This window comes from Triticum aestivum, chromosome 6D (genome assembly GCF_018294505.1).
Source record: "Triticum aestivum cultivar Chinese Spring chromosome 6D, IWGSC CS RefSeq v2.1, whole genome shotgun sequence".
NCBI lineage: Eukaryota > Viridiplantae > Streptophyta > Magnoliopsida > Poales > Poaceae > Triticum > Triticum aestivum.
Genome location: NC_057811.1, coordinates 205,248,334 through 205,266,041, shown reverse-complemented (window position 1 = coordinate 205,266,041; position 17,708 = coordinate 205,248,334). Strand labels below are relative to the sequence as shown.

The 17,708-nt window shown below is 45.1% G+C and overlaps 1 protein-coding gene across 1 annotated transcript; it reads left to right on the top strand.

Moving 5' to 3' along the window:
• The first annotated feature begins 14,186 nt into the window (after window positions 1-14,186).
• On the top strand, window positions 14,187-17,304 carry LOC123144466 (uncharacterized). The gene is made up of 2 exons (XM_044563621.1): window positions 14,187-15,233; window positions 16,735-17,304. Exons 1-2 carry the CDS (start codon window positions 14,322-14,324, stop codon window positions 16,858-16,860), a joined length of 1,038 nt encoding a protein of 345 aa, XP_044419556.1. The 5' UTR covers window positions 14,187-14,321; the 3' UTR covers window positions 16,861-17,304.
• Window positions 17,305-17,708: the final 404 nt, after the last annotated feature.

Below are 17,708 nucleotides of genomic sequence, written 5' to 3'. Positions count from 1 at the left end.
TGCACATAAGCTATCCCCACCATGGGAAGGGCCCTTTGTGGTCAGCAAGAACTTGCACAACGGGTCATACTACCTCATCGATGTTCGAGAGCACAAAGATTCACGTAAGTCAAAGGAGGAGACCCGCCGGCCGTGGAATATAGCTCAGCTTTGGCCTTGTTACACTTGAGCCACCAGCTCTCATAATGTACATATTTCTATAGCCATGTATATATTATGATAAATAATAAAGCAGGACCTCTATCCTTTTTCCCCTCCAAAGGTAAATGTGTCATTGTTATTTTCATTGTAATATCACATGGTCACTTGGAGGTTGATCCGGCTTATCATCGTATTCGAATCTAGCCGTTAAAAATATGATCATTTGGGGGCTTCCTGTTCAAACATAGGTCGTATTCGAACCAAAGAGAACATAGCTGTCGATACCCACTTGATTGGCATATTGCCGAGCTCATTGGGGAGTTTCTTGATCATATTTGAATCATAGCTCAACCCCCTTCGGGAACCTACGTGGATCGTATTCGAATCAGCGTCGTTAAACAACTCTTAAGGTCATTTGGGGGCTTCCTCTTCAAACATAGGTCGTATTCGAACCAAAGAGAACATAGTTGTCGGTACCCTCTTGATCGGCAATGCCAAAGCCACTGGGGCTATATGATCGCATTTGAATCTTAGCTTGACCCCTTTGGGACGGTTCTCTGGTCGTATTCGAATCAGAGGCCTCTAAATTTTTGAGATCTCTTTGTTGCAAACAAGTTCTTTTGATCATATCAAAGGAATTTAAGGGTGGTTCTTATTCCACCGGCTTAACCTTGATTAATAACGTTGATAGCACATAATAAGCATTATATGTGCTGGTGAACCGGAGTTGAGTTCTTAACCTCATTATTCGGGTTACATAAACCGGAAATATACTTGAAGGCTTGCAGGTATGTTGTTATGGTTATCTCAAAGATATAATTGAGAACCGGTTTATTATGACTTTGATTCATATTCCGGGTTATATGTACGATATATGACTCTCCATGCAGGTGAGCCGCCTAGGGACTTGTGATTTGTTTTCTATGCAGGACAATTAAAGACAGCTCTTTAAAACTTAAGGAAAGCAGAGGATCAAACATAATCCGGAAGAATATAAAAGAGCGGCTTAAACAGTATTGAGCGCTACACACGTGCACGATGGCACGGCAAAATTAAGTGCTTATCCTACTCTATTACATGATTCCCCGAGTCCAAAAGGTGAGGCATTGTTTTTAAAGACATAACCATGAGCCGCCTAAGAGATCAAAGGTGCTGTTGGGCTGAAGCTTCCGGTTCATCCCTCTCCGCTCCTCCGGCTGTTTCCATGTCCTGGAAGGTTGATGATTTCCAGTCAATGCCACTCAAGGCTTCAAATTGAGCTTCATCATCAATTAACCCGGCCGGGTCAACTTCAGGGGCGAAGGTATGCTTACGAGTCGGAGGAATCAGGCTGACTGCTTCATAATGAGGTGTTGGGATCCTCTGATTCTCCGCGTCATAGCCCGGTTGATATTTGGTAAGGTCTGTGTCATTACCAATCAAAGTGGCCACAGGGCGTACGCTCTTCATGCAAGCAGCGAAGTCCTTCTGGTCAAAGGGAGTGCCATCTTCCTTCAAGCTAGGATACCCAAGGGCGATCTCGGCCGGGTCTAGCTCCGGTAGAAACGTCTTGGCCCGGCTTAGAGCGGCTATGGCTCCGGCTCTTGCAGAAGCACGTCTTAACTCTTGGAAGCGTTGAGGAAGCACGGCAAGCCGCCTGAGTACATCCGCCAGATGAGTGGGAACTTCGTTTGACAGAGCCACAACGGCTAAGGCACGTTGTGACCCGGTGTAAACTTGCTCTACCAAGGTATAAACCGCCTTCAGTTTGGTCAGCATGTTCTGGTTGAGATTGGAACTCCTGGGACCTGCATTACAAAGTCAGGTGAGCTGATGGCAATTGAGATACTTATGGGAAATGAACGATGTAAACTAGCTAGAAACTTACAGAGTAACTTACCAAAGATTGCGGACACCATCTGAGATACATGGCGTTTTAAGCCGGATAGCTCGGCGGTTCTTTCAGTAAGAGTTGCCTCCGCTTGTTCGGCCCGGCTGAGCAAAGCAGTTTTTTCATCCGCCCAGGCTTTTCTTTCGGCTTCAAACTTTTTCTTTAGTTTCTCTTGTGCAGATACACTGAATTCAAATTTGGAGTTGGCCTTTTGGGTTTCACTTTCGTGAGTCTTCAGGCGGTTCTTTAGATCAGAGATTTCCGATTCAAATTTCTTACAGACGGCCTGTACAAATTCCGGGTTACAGTTAGGGTGATTATAATGCAACATTAAGTCCCAATCACTTTGCAAGCAAAGACACTTGGCACTTGGGGGCTAATGTATGCTGAAGAGCTCTATTTACAGTGCCGGTTCATGAAAATAAGTCCCAAGCACTTTGCAGGCAAAGGTACATGGCACTTGGGGGCTAATGCGTAAAGCTGCTCAACTACTTGATTAAAACAAGGTAAGGACCGGTTCAACTATGCTGTTTAAACCGGCCCTCGAGTGTTACCAGATAAGCCGGTTTTCTTGCAGTGATTACTAAGCCGGTATTAAGTCTACAACATATTTCATCATAAGTAATAGACTTGGGGGCTGGCATGGTAAGGATAACTATGGAGTAAGCAAGAGAGTCATACCTCAGACTTTTGCTGTATTTGCTTCACCATATCAATTTCCAGGTCCCGGCTGTTGTGCACTTGATTAATATAGCCAGAGACAATATCTCCAATGCTCAGATTAGCATAATCAGTGATGTCCAGCCTGGCCCTACGGCGTTCCAGAAGTTCTTCCTTGGCAGAGCATCTAGCCAACACGGTGGGTCTTCCCGGTTCGACAAACTCGGTCCGGGTGATTACAACGTCCGGATCATCTGGATGAGCCGGGCTGGGGATCTCTGGGTTATCAGAACCTTCCATAACTTGTTCATCAGATGGAGCAGTGGCGGTTTCAGGAGCTGGTGCAGACGGCGGCTCATGAGCAGAAGCATCAGGTTCAGTCAGGACCGGCTCTTCGGCCGGCTTATTTTTCTTTGCCCTCTTGCTGGGCTTTACTTGTACACTGAAAGTCAAAGGGTTAGTGCAAAAACATGAGTAAGATAAGCACAAAATAAGCTGATCATCATTACCCGGGTGCGGTTTTGAAAGCCGGCAAGCTAGACTGCATTGAGTCACCGGAGGAAGGTGAAGTTCCCTGGTAGTTTGAATCAGAAGAATTGAGTGGTTGACGAGTGACGCCCACCAAAGGATGAAAAGGATATAAGTCGGAGATAACCTCAGTCCGGCGCTTCCTTGATGCTTCGGGTAAGCCGGAGGAGAGGTCTGCATCCTTGCTGGTCCGGGTCTGCCTCCGACTCTCATAAATCTGTGCTTCAAAAGGAATTGAGGGTCTTGATAAGCTAAAGGATGTGAAAATCTTACTTTCCGGGTTACTCTTCGGACTTTCTGTCTTGGCAAAGGCTCGGAGTCGGAGGAAATTGTAGTTACCTCTACAATCGCTTCATGACTCGCTCCGGTGTCCTCCTGCTGATAATCCATGTCAATAAGATGGTTAAGAAAGGAGCTTAAAGAGTCAAGGGCTACCTCTGACTCGGAGGTGTCTTCCAGGTGAAGCAGGTCCGAGGCGCTAGGTTTACTCCCCTTCTTACGGGGAGCGGCTCTCCTGGCGGCCTTCTTAACCTTTCTGGCTTTCTTGGCAGCTTCATGGTCATACTTGACCTTCCAGAATTTATCATTAGCCTGTAAAATACAACAAAGGTTTTTGAAGTTAAGACGAAATCGTTAAAATGGAAGGTGTGGTGTTTAGGTCAATAGTTTACCGCTGGGGCCGGGTTAGCCTTGCAGAAAGGACTTAAGCCTGTTCTCCCGCAATCTGCCAGGCTCTTGTTCAGAAGAGACTTGGTCATGTCATCAATGACATCCTCAGGTAAGTCATTGGGACTGTGCCGAAGAGGATCATCCTTCCGGCCCGTATAATCGCACATTAAGCCGGGGCGGCGGCTTAAAGGAATCACCCGCCAGGCAATCCAGACCCGGACTAGATCAATGCCATTCAGGCCATTCCCCAGAAGAGCTCTGATCTTGTTAATGGTGGGAGTAAGTGGCTGACGTTCAGCTTGAGATAGTTTATCTGGCAAGTGGTGATTTGATTCCAGACGCAGGGCGCGAAAGCCGGGCAGAGGATTCTCATCAACCGGAGAAGTGTCTTGGCAGTAGAACCATGTCTGGTTCCAGTCTTTCGGGTGGCTTGGCGGCTCAGCATAAGGAAAGAGACAATCTCTCCGTCGTTGGATTGAGATTCCACCGAGCTCCAGGCTGGGCCCATTGGCACATTCATTTTGGCGGTTCAGATAGAATAACTCTCTAAAGAGTAGCAAGCTGGGCTCTTCTCCAAGGTACACCTCACAGAACACTTGGAAGTTACAAATGTTTGACACGGAATTGGGTCCAATGTCTTGAGGTCGCAGGTCGAAAAAGTGCATAACATCTCTGAAGCATTTTGAGCTGGGAGGAGCAAAGCCCCGGCTCATGTGATCAGCAAATATGACAACCTCTCCGCCCTTGGGTTGAGGTCTCTCTTCAGACGGGTCAGGAGCACGATATGACATGACCTCTTTCTTGGGCAGGTAACCCGTTTTCACAAAGTCAGCTAAGGTGCTATCGGTGACGTTAGATCTAACCCAGTTGCATGTAATGGGCGCCTTGGGAGCCTTGGGCGGCATTCTAAAGGATGGAAGCCTATGACAAAATAAAATTTCCGGTTCAAATTTAAGCCGGAGGAAAGTTTCAGTTTAGTATTTAAGGTGGCGGCTTATGAAGGGGCCTAATGATATATGGCTAATTGTGTCAGATTATTTAAGCCGCTATGCATATCATGAGCAATTAAGTTATTTGAATCTATTATGAATGAGCTGGAATATTCATGAAGCATTGCCTTTTTTAAAGCCGGAGATATGAGCCGCCATAGCTAACAGATGCAATTTTTGCCTAAGTGTTGCACAAACAAGTTTCACATATTGCAGTGATTATTTTGGATCAAACGGTCGTCCAGAAAAGAAAATTTCCTAGACCTAAAAACTGGTACAGAGAAGCTCATAAGCTCCAGTGAGGTCTTTTTGCAAGTAAAAGGGGCCTACTAGTGTTGAAAATGGGTGCGAAACAACTACCGCAGGAGGTCTGTACTGTTTTTCGAATCAAAAGAAATCACGGTGGAAGAACTATGAAGGAACTGAGATGAACTACGAAGAACACGGAGAAAGCGCGGAACCCTAATGCGGATCTGATGTTCGAGAAGAAGAAGACTTACGGTTGCAGGTTCACTGCGGAGAGTCGCCGCCTTTCTCTAGACCAGCTCAGGTTGATGCAGCGGCCGAGGCTGAGGAAGACGAGAGGCGCGGCGGTGGCGGCGGAGCTCGGGTTCTGGGGCGTTGAGAGGAGGTAGACAATGGAAAGGGAAGAGTGAGAGAGGACCCGGTCGGGCTTATTTATAAGGGACGGCTAATGAGTGGGCGCGAGAAACGAGGAGGCTGAAGACATGATTATCCAGCTGCAGAGGCGCCTCGATTTTCGGGATAGTTATTAAGATAAGGATCCGTTGAGATACGTTGGACAGAACGTGCGTTAATGGCGGATGACGTCACGGCGGGTTACCAAGAATCCAGAAGATGACGTCATGGCGGGTTATAACCTTTGCGCAAACAGAAGCCGGAAGATTTTTTCTTAAGGTATTGAAGATTGACATGAACAGGTTCAAATCAATCTGGGGCCTAATGTTGAGGATATAGCTACTGGTGTAACCCGCCCAAGATGGGCCGGGTTACGTTGCGACAGCTCTTCATTCAGAAGCCCAAGGACAGGTTAAGGATGGCGGTTTAGTAATAGGTCTAAGGCCCAGAGGCGACTTAAGGCCCGTAGTGGTAAACCGCCGTTGTGGCATGACTTGTAGTGTAAGGCAAGAATAGTTAAGAGTCCAAGCCGGACACAGTTTATGAGCCGGCCGAGACTCTGAGAACCGCTGGGCATTAACCTTTCTATATAAAGGGACGACCCGGCGGCGGTTCAGGACAAGTAACATCAGATCGATAGCCAGGCAGAGCGGTTTAGCTCCCTGGTCATCGAAACCCCAAGTAATTCCACCTCAACTGGAGTAGTCTTTTACCTTCACGGTAAGGGGCCGAACCAGTATAACCTTCGTGTCCTTTGTCCCGTTTAACCCCTTTAAGCTTCCTAGCTGCGATGGCTCCACGACTAAGTCCTTGTATGAGGACATCTGCCGTGACAATTCCACGACAGAATCACTTGATTATGAATCACTTGATGCTTGCGAGCCATGCCTCATGGGTAAGATGACTAAGAATTTGTTGTCTGGAACAATGGAGCGAGCAACTGACTTATTCGAAATAATACATACTGATCGCGGCGGGTATCGTTATTTTCTGACCTTCACAGATGATTTGAGGAGATATGGGTATATCTACTTGATGAAACATAAGTCTGAAACATTTGAAAAGTTCAAAGAATTTCAGAGTGAAGTGGAAAATCATCATAACAAGAAAACAAAGTTTCTACAATCTGATCGCGGAGACGAATATTTGAGTTACGAGTTTGGTCTTCATTTGAAAGGATGTGGAATAGTTTCGCAACTCACGCCACCTGGAACACCACAGCGTAATGGTGTGTCCGAACGTCATAACCGTACTTTATTAGATATGGTGCGATCTATGATGTCTCTTACCGATTTACCACTATCGTTTTGGGGTTATGCATTAGAGACAGCTGCATTCACGTTAAATTGGGCACCATCTAAATCCGTTGAGACGACACCATATGAACTGTGGTTTGGCAAGAAATCTAAGTTGTCATTTCTTAAAGTTTGGGGCTGCGATGCTTATGTGAAAAAGCTTCAACCTGATAAGCTCGAACCCAAATCGGAGAAATGCGTTTTCATAGGATACCGAAAGGAGACTGTTGGGTACACCTTCTATCACATATCCAAAAGCAAGATATTCGTTGCTTAGAATGGATCCTTTCTAGAGAAGGAGTTTCTCTCGAAAGAAGTGAGTGGGAGGAAAGTAGAACTTGATGAGGTAACTGTACCTTCTCTCAAGTTGGAAAGTAGTTCATCACAGAAAATAGTTCGGTGATGCCTACACCAATTAGTGAGGAAGCTAATGATAGTGATCATGAAACTTCAGATCAAGTTACTACCGAACCTCGTAGGTCAACCAGAGTAAGGTCCGCACCAGAGTGGTACGGCAATCCTGTTCTGGAGGTCATGTTACTTGACCATGACAAACCTACAAACTATGAGGAAGCGATGATGAGCCCAGATTCCGCAAAATGGCTTGAGGACATGAAATCTGAGATAGGATCCATGTATGAGAACAAAGTATAGACTTTGGTTGACTTGCCCGATGATCGGCAGGCCATAAAGAATAAAATGGATCTTCAAGAGGAAGACGGACGCTGATCGTAGTGTTACTATCTACAAAGCTCGACTTGTCGAAAAGGGTTTTTGACAAGTTCAAGATGTTGACTACGATGAGATTTTCATACTCGTATAGATGCTTAAAGTCTGTCCGAATCATGTTACCAATTGCCACATTTCATGAAATCTGGCAAATGGATGTCAAAAACTACATTCCTTAATGGATTTCCTAAAGAAGAGTTGTATACGATGCAACAAGAAGGTTTTGTCAATCCTAAAGGTGCTAACAAAGTGTGCAAGCTCCAGTGATCCATCTATGGACTGGTGCGAGCATCTCGAAGTAGGAATATATGCTTTGATAAGGTGATCAAAGCATATGGTTTTATACAGACTTGCGGTGAAGCCTGTATTTACAAGAAAGTGAGTGGGAGCACTACAACATTTCTGATAAGTATATGTGAATGACATATTGTTGATCGGAAATAATGTAGAATTTTTCTAGAAAGCATAAAGGATTGTTTGAAAGGAGTTTTTCAAAGAAAGACCTCGGTGAAGCTGCTTACATATTGAGCATCAAGATCTATAGAGATAGAACAAGACGCTTGATAAGTTTTTTCAATGAGTACATACCTTGACAAGATTTTGAAGTAGTTCAAAATGGAACAGTCAAAGAAGGAGTTCTTGCCTGTGTTGCAAGGTGTGAAGTTGAGTAAAGACTCAAAACCCGACCATGACAGAAAATAGAAAGAGAATGAAAATTCATTCCCTATGCCTCGGACATGGGTTCTATGAAGTATGCTATGCTGTGTACCATACCTATTGTGAACCTCACCATGAGTTTGGCAAGAGGGCACAATAGTGATCCAGGAGTGGATCACTGGACAGCGGTCAAAATTATCCTTAGTGGAATAAGGAAATACTTCTCGGTTATGGAGGTGATAAAGAGTTCGTCGTAAAGAGTTACGTCGATGCACGCTTTGACACCGATCTGGATGACTCTGAGTCTAGATCTGGATACATATTGAAAGTGGGAGCATTTAGCTAGAGTAGCTCCGTGCAGAGCATTGTAGACATAGAAATTTGCAAAATACATACGGATCTGAATGTGGCAGACCCATTGACTAAACCTCTCTCACAAGCAAAACATTATCACACCTTAGTACTCTTTGAGTGTTAATCACATGGCGATGTGAACTAGATTATTGACTCTAGTTACCCTTTGGGTATTGGTCACATGGCGATGTGAACTATAGAGTGTTAAATCACATGACGATGTGAACTATTGATATTAAATCACATGGCGATGTGAACTAGATTGTTGACTCTAGTGCAAGTGGGAGACTGAAGGAAATATGCCCTAGAGGCAATAATAAAGTTATTATTTTATTTCCTTATATCATGATAAATGTTTATTATTCATGCTAGAATTATATTAACCGGAAACTTGATACATGTGTGAATACATAGACAAAACAAAGTGTCCCTAGTATGCCTCTACTAGACTAGCTCGTTAATCAAAGATGGTTAAGTTTCCTGACCATAGACATGTGTTGTCATTTGATGAACGGGATCACATCATTAGAGAATGATGTGATGGACAAGACCCATCCATTAGCTTAGCATTATGATCGTTGAGTTTTATTGCTATTGCTTTCTTCATGACTTATACATGTTCCTCTGACTATGAGATTATGCAACTCCCGAATACCGAAGGAACACCTTGTGTGCTATCAAACGTTACAATGTAACTGGGTGATTATAAAGATGCTCTACAGGTGTCTCCAAAGGTGTTTGTTGGGTTGGCATAGATCGAGATTAGGATTTGTCACTCCAAGTATCGGAGAGGTATCTCTGGGCCCTCTCGGTAATGCACATCACTATAATGAGTTAGTTGCGGGATGATGCATTACGGAACGAGTAAAGAGACTTGCCGGTAACGAGATTGAACTAGGTATGATGATACTGACGATCGAATCTCGGGCAAGTAACATACCGATGACAAAGGGAACAACGTATGTTGTTATGCGGTTTGACTGATAAAGATCTTCGTAGAATATGTAGGAGCCAATATGAGCATCTAGGTTCCGCTATTGGTTATTGACCGGAGATGTGTCTCGGTCATGTCTACATAGTTCTCGAACCCGTAGGGTCCGCACGCTTAACGTTCGATGACAATTTGTATTATGAGTTATGTGATTTGATGTACCGAGGTTTGTTCGGAGTCCCAGATGAGATCACGGACATGATGAGGAGTCTTGTAATGGTCGAGAGGTAAAGATTAATATATTGGAAGGTTGCATTTGGACATCGGAATGGTTCCGAGTGATTCGGGAATTTTTCCGGAGTACCGGGAGGTTACCGGGACCCCCCGGGAGAAGTTACGGGCCTTATGGGCCATAAGAGGGAAGCACACCAGACCACAAGGGGCTGGTGCGCCCCCCTTGGGCAGGAGGCCGATTAGGACTAGGAGAAGGGGGCCGCCCCCCTTTCCTTCTCCTTCTCCTTCTCCCTTCCCCCTTTCCTACTCTCTGTGGGAGGTGGAATCCTACTAGGACTAGGGAGTCCTACTAGGACGCCACACCTTGGCGCGGCCCCAAGGGCCGGCTGCCGCTCCCTCTTCCTCCTTTATATACGGAGGCAGGGGGCACCCCAAATACACACAAGTTGATCTTTTAGCCGTGTGCGGTGCCCTCCTCCACAGTTACACACCTCGGTCATATCGTCGTAGTGCTTAGGCGAAGCCCTGCGCTGCTAACTTCATCATCACCGTCACCACGCTGTCGTGCTGACGAAACTCTCCCTCGGCCTCAACTGCATCAAGAGTTCGAGGGACGTCACCAAGCTGAACGTGTGCAGATCGGGAGGTGCCGTACATTCGGTACTTGGATCGGTTGGATCGCGAAGATGTTCGACTACATCAACTGCGTTACTAAGCGCTTCTGCTTTTGGTCTATGAGGGTACGTGGACATACTCTCCCCGCTCGTTGCTATGCTTCTCCTAGATAGATCTTGCGTGATCGTAGGCAAATTTTTGAAATACTACATTTCCCAACAAAGAACTACTCACGCATCATCGGAGAGGCACCAATGGAGGTGGTGGACCCCTTCCGAGATGGTGTCTAGATTGGATCTGGTAGTTCTGGACTCTGCGGTGGCTGGATCAATATTTCGTCAACTCCCCTAGGGTTTCTGGAATATTGGGGTATTTATAGAGCAAAGAGGCAGTCTGGGGGGCACCCGAGGTGGGCACAACCCAGCAGGGCGCGCCTGGGCCTCCTGGCGCGCCCTGGTGGGTTGTGCTCTCCTCGGAGCACCCCCCAGGCGCAGCCAGGGCCCATTATGTTCCTTCTGGTCCAAAAAAATCTCCATAAAGTTTCGTTGCGTTTGGACTCCGTTTGATATTGATTTCCTGCGATGTAAAAAAAGGCAGAAAACAGCAAATGGCATTTGGCACTATGTCAATAGGTCAGTACCAAAAGATGATATAAAATGACTATAAAATGATTATAAAACATCCAAGATTGATAAGATAACAGCATGGAACAATCAAAAATTATAGATACGTTGGTGACGTATCACCCTGTTATGGGGTTTAAGCCCGATCTGATCATAGACCGAGGATCGACCGTCGGAGATCCCCATGGCTCCGAACCGGTGTAGTAGATCATTCTACGATGAGAGGTCTGATGGGTCCATACTCTCCGAGTATTCGGGATTGACCTGCAGTATAGTCGCTTCGGGGATGTTTGAAGTCGTGCCCAGGCGGTATTCGGCCAAAAATAATTTGGAGGAATCGACGGGGTCGGGATTTAGGGCTAGTTTGGTTGGATACCTGGGCTACATGCCTGGGTGAAAAGAGAGCCTGGTGTGTGCCTGAAAATTTGAAAAAACTTGCCTGGCCAGGCTAGCCTGGGTGTGACGTGTTTGATTTGTGTCCTCAGTGTAGCTTGCTATTGTCAGCCTATAAACAAATATTTGGCCCACGACCGTACTGAACAACATGCAAGTAAAAGTACAATCAACATCCAGGCTAGACCAGGCATGAGCCAGGCTAGCGAATTGCAGCGCCTGGGCCAGGCTAACGAACATGCCTGCGGCTCTGGCCAGGCTAATGACCATGCAGTCTGCTCTAGGCCAGGCTCGTGTTTGCTTTTCTAGGTTACAAACCAAACACCCTCCAGGCAAGACCTAGGCAGACTCCAAGCCAGGCAATTTTCTTTCAGATCTCCAACCAAACAGACCCTTAAGGTCGGGCCCCGGGTGACATCAGTCCCTGTTTGGTTTACCAACCCCGAAGTTAAAGCGTTGGCATCAGCAAGTTCATCAATGGGAGTTGAGACTTTGTCAGAGTAAGATCTCCCCGGGAGTCGACGACGAACTCTAGGCTCCTGAACCTGATCTCCTGATCGGGGGCGAAACCTCCGACCTGACCGAGATGGCCGGTCAGCATGGCATGCAGTACGACACTGCCGAACGCGAAAATGTGGCTGAGGATGAAGATGTCCCCGGTGTGGATGGCGTTGTTGATGACTAAGCGAGCCATCGATCCTTTAGCGATCCAATAGTGGAACTCTCAATGAAAGCACCAATGTCGGTGTCAATACCGGCGGATCTCGGGTAGGGGTCCCGAGCTATGGATCTTGGATCAACGGGGAACAAGGGACGAAGGACACGATGTTTACCTAGGTTCGAGCCCTCTCGAGGAGGTAAAACCCTACGTCCTGCTTGATTATATTGAAGTGTATAGGATGATTACAGAGTCGATCTACCACGAGATCACATGAACTAAACCCTAGTTGAGTAGGATGATGGTTGTTCTTCTAGCCTCTAGGGACTAAACCCTCTAGTTTATATAGACACGAGGGGTCCTAGGGTTACACATGGTCAGTTACAACGAAGGAATAAACATGCCGATTCTCTTATCTTGGCTTGGAGGATGCACCAAGGCTTCGAGGGTTTCCTGTCCGGACACGGAGTCACCTTTATAGCTTGGCCCCATAGTAGCCGTATGGCGGCCCACTTGTCCGGCCCATAAGAGATAGGCTGGCAGCCCGAGAACCCCCTAGTCCAGGACTCCCTCAGGCGCTGCCCTGAGGGGGGGGACAGTTGGTGATGGTCGTCCATAAAAGAAAATGATCTTAGGCGGCGTTTCATGTTCCGTCACCAAGGTTTTTGTCACAAAATAGCACGGATTTTTTATTGCATTGATGCTAGCTTTTATAGTTCTTAGAAATGGCCTACCTAGAACAAGGGCCTTTCAACCAAGACGTAACTCATACAACAGAAACAAATGCACCATAGACATGTAAAGGATAAAAATTGACTTAAATAGGCTTTAAAGAAAGGGAAATGTCGGTTCGTGCCACTACCCAAGATGCATATTCGAGTTGTGTCATTCAAACTTGCGTATTTTGATTTGTGCCTCTAAGGCTTGCAAAGAAAGTAGGTGCATGCCACACTGCACCATATCCGTCAGTTTGTTGTCAAATTTCACAGTTTCCTTACATCTCGGGCCCCACTGCTTCGCAGCGTCAGCCAGGGCAGAGCGTTTGACCGTAGTTTTTTTTTTCTCCGAGAAGAGTTTGATCATAGTTGTGAACCATTTTCTCTCCAATGGGATCCATAACTTGTCATGTCAACTGCAATGGTGGGCGCGTATGACTGTTGGTTCACTGTTGGGCCCGTTGTCGACGGAACGAGATAGCAACTCCGATCTGTCCGCATGCCACGCTGGCCTATGCATGTAGGTTCGGAAATTAGTATTTTGAGAACACTAATTTCACTCAATTCAAAAAATAATTTCACTCATCTCAAAACTTATTCACTCATTTCGGAAAACATATTTCGCTCGATTCAAAAACTGATTTACTGATTTCAAAAATTGATTTTGGTCATTTCAAAATAATAATTTCTATCAAATCAAAAGAATAAACTCCACTCATTTTTAAAACTGATTTCACTCGTCTCAAAAAGCATACCTCACTCATTTCAAAAAACTTATTTCACTCATTTCCAAACACTAATTTCACTCTATTTTAAAAAGTTATTTCACTTATTTTTAAAACCGATTTCACTTGTTTCAAAAAGACATATTATGCCAGGTTCAAAAAACCGATTGAAAAAAAATCAAACTAGTCAAAATATACACATGATTGAACTTGTTCAAATGGTCTTTGCAACAAGAGTTCAAATATATATTAAAAATATATTAAAATTGGAATATTAGTTTAAAAGATATAAATGATTTAAGTTTTTGTATGGTATATAAATTTGTTGAAGAGAGAAGAGAGAGAATGAGGATGTGGACCGGGAGGATATCTGGTGCTCCCATCCATTTTGGTGCTCACATTCTCCAAATTTTGAAAATGCACATAAAAAATTGTAGATGTTCGCATCACGTGATGTATAATCCCTAAAAATTGCAAATCAAAATTTGAAATACACATTAAGAAACAAAGAAGACAAATCCAGCATCAATGTTTTGCAGAAAACGCCCCAAACATCCCGGAAATGACGCTTTGCTCCACATCGCAATGATGCTGCCCATTGGATCACAATCCAACGGCTGAGGTCGCATCGGAGCACATAAGGAGCACCAGATATTCTCCCGATGTGGAGTTGTGGCCCAACTGATTTGTCGTGGATGGCTGATTTGTGGTTGCGATAGAAATTGTGCGCGCAACTGGTTATTCGCCCTCTCCGGCTTTTTCTTCCTCTCTACACCCCCTTCTCTCCAAGGGGCGCCCGCAAAACACCCGGACGCAACCCGCTGTCTCAAAGTGTTTCCCCTCTCCGCCTCTCGGGTCTCAACCCCAGTAGGCAGAGCGCCATAGCCACCGCGCCATGGAGGACGGGGCTTCGGATTTCAGCGACTGGGAGGTGCTATCTGCATCCTCGGGGGTCGGAGGCGATGACGCCGTCCTTGTGTCCGGGGAAGGCGGCGACGTCCTCCACGACCACTTCGCCCTCGACCCCTCTTCCTCCACTGGCTTCTCCGGCGAGGGCTCGTGGTCGGAGGCTGCCTCCGACGACGTGGAAATTGAATCCGGGTTAGGATCAGTGGACAGATGTGGTTCTGCTATGCAAGAGCAGACGGATCTTATTGGGGCGGTGGATTCCAGCGCACAGTTGCAATTTGGCGGGATTGATGTGACTGCACAAGCCTCGCCGGTTTTTGGAGCCTCCGTGGCATGTGGTGGGGGCGCACATGAGAAGCAAACTGCGGGGTTAAGTTGCGGTGAGTTTGATTCGATTCCGCAAGCCGCGCTTCAAGGGTTGGAGGGAATTTTGGACTCCGATGCAACTGCGGTCGCCGGTGTAAGACTCCAGATAGAAATATCAGAGAATTCTAGTTTGCAATTGGAAGATGGAGGGGCTGATGCCATTAGCGAAAGCTCTGTTCTTCAAGCTGCTGCAACAAGCGATGCAATGCAGACTCTGCAGGAAGAGCGGGAGCAAGGGAAGGATGCTAGTGCCGCTTTTGGTTTTGCTGAACCTGGTGGCGATGACAAGGATGGTTCTTCCCCTCTGGTTGCAGCTGCAGCTCCGGTCACCGGTGATGGAGAGAGGCAAGTGGTTGTATGGTGGAGGCTGCCGTTCAGGTTCATCCATTATTGTGCTTGGAAAGTGAGTCCGGTTTGGCCGATTTCCATCGCTGCAGCATTGCTGGGGATAGTTGTGCTCGGGAGGAGGATGTATAGGATGAGGCGCAAGACCCAGGGCCTTCCCCAGATTAGGATCGCATTTGATGATAAGGTAATCATTTCGCTAACTGTTAATCTGTTATACTGTTCTGTGGGTTGATTTATGCTTTCATAATTTTGCTTCACAAACTACTAGTGGTCAAATCCTGAAGAATGAAATTAGAGCTTGTACCTGTTTGTTCATCTGATTGAAATGCATAATTCCATACAACAGTCTATAGTTGAGTTGTACCAGGTAATACTCCCTCTGTTCACAAATATAAGATGTTCTTAAGGTGAGTTCCTGCCTAGGAAATTCTCATGTAGTCATGCCGCACTGACCAGAAGAAACATCACTATTCAAATTCAGACAGCGTAGTTTGCTTTCTGTAAAAATCGCACCATCATGTATTGTCTGGTAGAGTTTGCCACTATTTTTGTGATCCTTCCTGTTTTCTCATGTGTTTATTATGGAGATGTTTTGATTCTAGGTAGTATGTTAGTGTTTACCACTTGTCTGCTGTAGATAGAACCTGCTTGCTGGTTCAATTTAAGGTGACCAGTGTGTAAACACGAGAAGCAAATACTGTTCTTGAACCCCAACCTTGGAAAGTGGCTGTTTATCTGTAATAATGACAGAAAAATATCCCCTTTCATGCTTATATCGTCTTGTTCCTCCTTGAAACAAATACTTCAAACGTTGTACTTAAGAGAGTTATCTTTTCTCATTTTAGATATCTCTCAGCAATGTAGTAGAATAATGGGACTTTGTAATTTCATCATTCTCAAATTATTGGTGAATGTAAACTGCCGCATCAAGCCAAACCCAGTAATTACGATTTGGTTCCCACTGGAAGCCTTTATATAATTCAACTGGATCTTAGTGAATGAGTTCCGCACCGGTATCAAACTATTCAAACTGACAGAATCGTTCCCAGATTCTCATGATTAACTCCATCTTGGATAATGCAGACCATGATCATAATTATTACCACAAGCACATCATGGCTCTGTTTCCCCTCTAGTAAAGGCAGATAATGGTGTGAACCCTTTGTTCACAAATATAAGATGTTCTAACTTTTTTCTGAATCGGATGTATAGACATGTTTCAGTGTGTTACTCATTTCAGTCCGTATGTAGTCCATATTGAAATATCCGAAACATCTTATACTATTTGTGAACGGAGGGAGTACATAACAGTTGTCTGATTAGGTAAATTTGATACTGTACCTAACCATGGCCAACTAATTACATGAGACTGAATTAGGAGTGTCTTTAGTCCTAGGGATTTCATGCAAATTCAGGACTGGAAATATTAGACACCGTTATTGTAATTAATCTGAATTCCATGTCAGGTCAGGCATGTGTCAAATTATCCCATTAAAACAGTGGCATGGTCTGTCTTGGCGTGCTTGAGCCACGTGCTGCCTTTTTGACTACATGTCAATGTGGGATGTCATAAGTTTCCACTTTTCAGCTATTGATGGCTATCATTTGTAATGACATCATATCATTACTTTCTTGTTACAAGCATCGGCCTCTAACCTTTGTTTTTTTGTGTGTGAACAATACAGAGGGTCTCCCAGTTTGCAGACCGCGCAGCACGTCTCAACGAGGCCTTCTTGATCGCAAAACGTGTACCCACTCTGAGAACTTTGTCTGGTGCTGCACTCCCCTGGTCAATGATGCAAGAGAGATGAGCCAGCCTTCTTGAAGATTCATAAGAAGATCTCCCTGTTGGATTAGCCAACAGGAATGTATGATAAAACAAAATTTTAATAAGAACATCAATCTGGATTGGGCATATCTTGGTAGTGTTTTCCTGGTGAAGCATCGAGGATGTTGATGTCTATGTCGATGCCTAATCAGATATATTTACTACTCCCTCCGTCCCAAAATTCTTGTCTTAGATTTGTCTAGATACGGATGTATCTAATACTAAAACGTGGCTTGATACATCCGTATTTAGACAAATCTAAGACAAGAATTTTGGGAAGGAGGGAGTATTAGCCTAGTACACTACAACAGTTTTTGTCTTATGTTCTTTTTTATTCATGTTTGGTAGGTTTTATAAATCTGTATTGAGTCCTAAATGTGCCATTACTCTGGATATATGTTTTATCTATGCGGGTGTTTTACCTTTTTTTTTTGGGATATGTGGGTGCTTTACCGTTGAAACCGGAAGAACATTGTTGTGGTGTAACCCTCTTTTTTTTAGGCAAACATAACCCTCTTATGGACGTGCCATATTGGAACCCTGGTGTGATGTTAAATGAGCAAAGTCTGGGTGTTGCCCCTTTGATGGTGCGTCGTATCTTGATCTGGATACGGTGGTAAATGAGCAAGGATTTGGTCGTTGTATCCTAGTTTGATAGTGTCTTCACCCTGCTTTTAAAGGACAACTACACAAACATCTTTTTATTCCTAGCGGCAACAACACAAATACAAGTGTTTTTGCTTTCTGTCACTGATGCTTACTTGCATGGTTGAGCCAACTATCATACACAATTCTCTCTGAAGATCAAACCTCATACCTATCCACAAAAAC

What these genes read in the sequence shown, in the direction of transcription:
- LOC123144466 (XM_044563621.1), top strand. Translation starts at nt 14,322, where the DNA reads ATGGAGGACGGGGCTTCGGATTTCAGCGACTGGGAGGTGCTATCTGCA. An exon ending in GGATCGCATTTGATGATAAG is followed by an intron (nt 15,234 to 16,734) that starts GTAATCATTTCG and finishes TGAACAATACAG; the next exon opens with AGGGTCTCCCAGTTTGCAGA.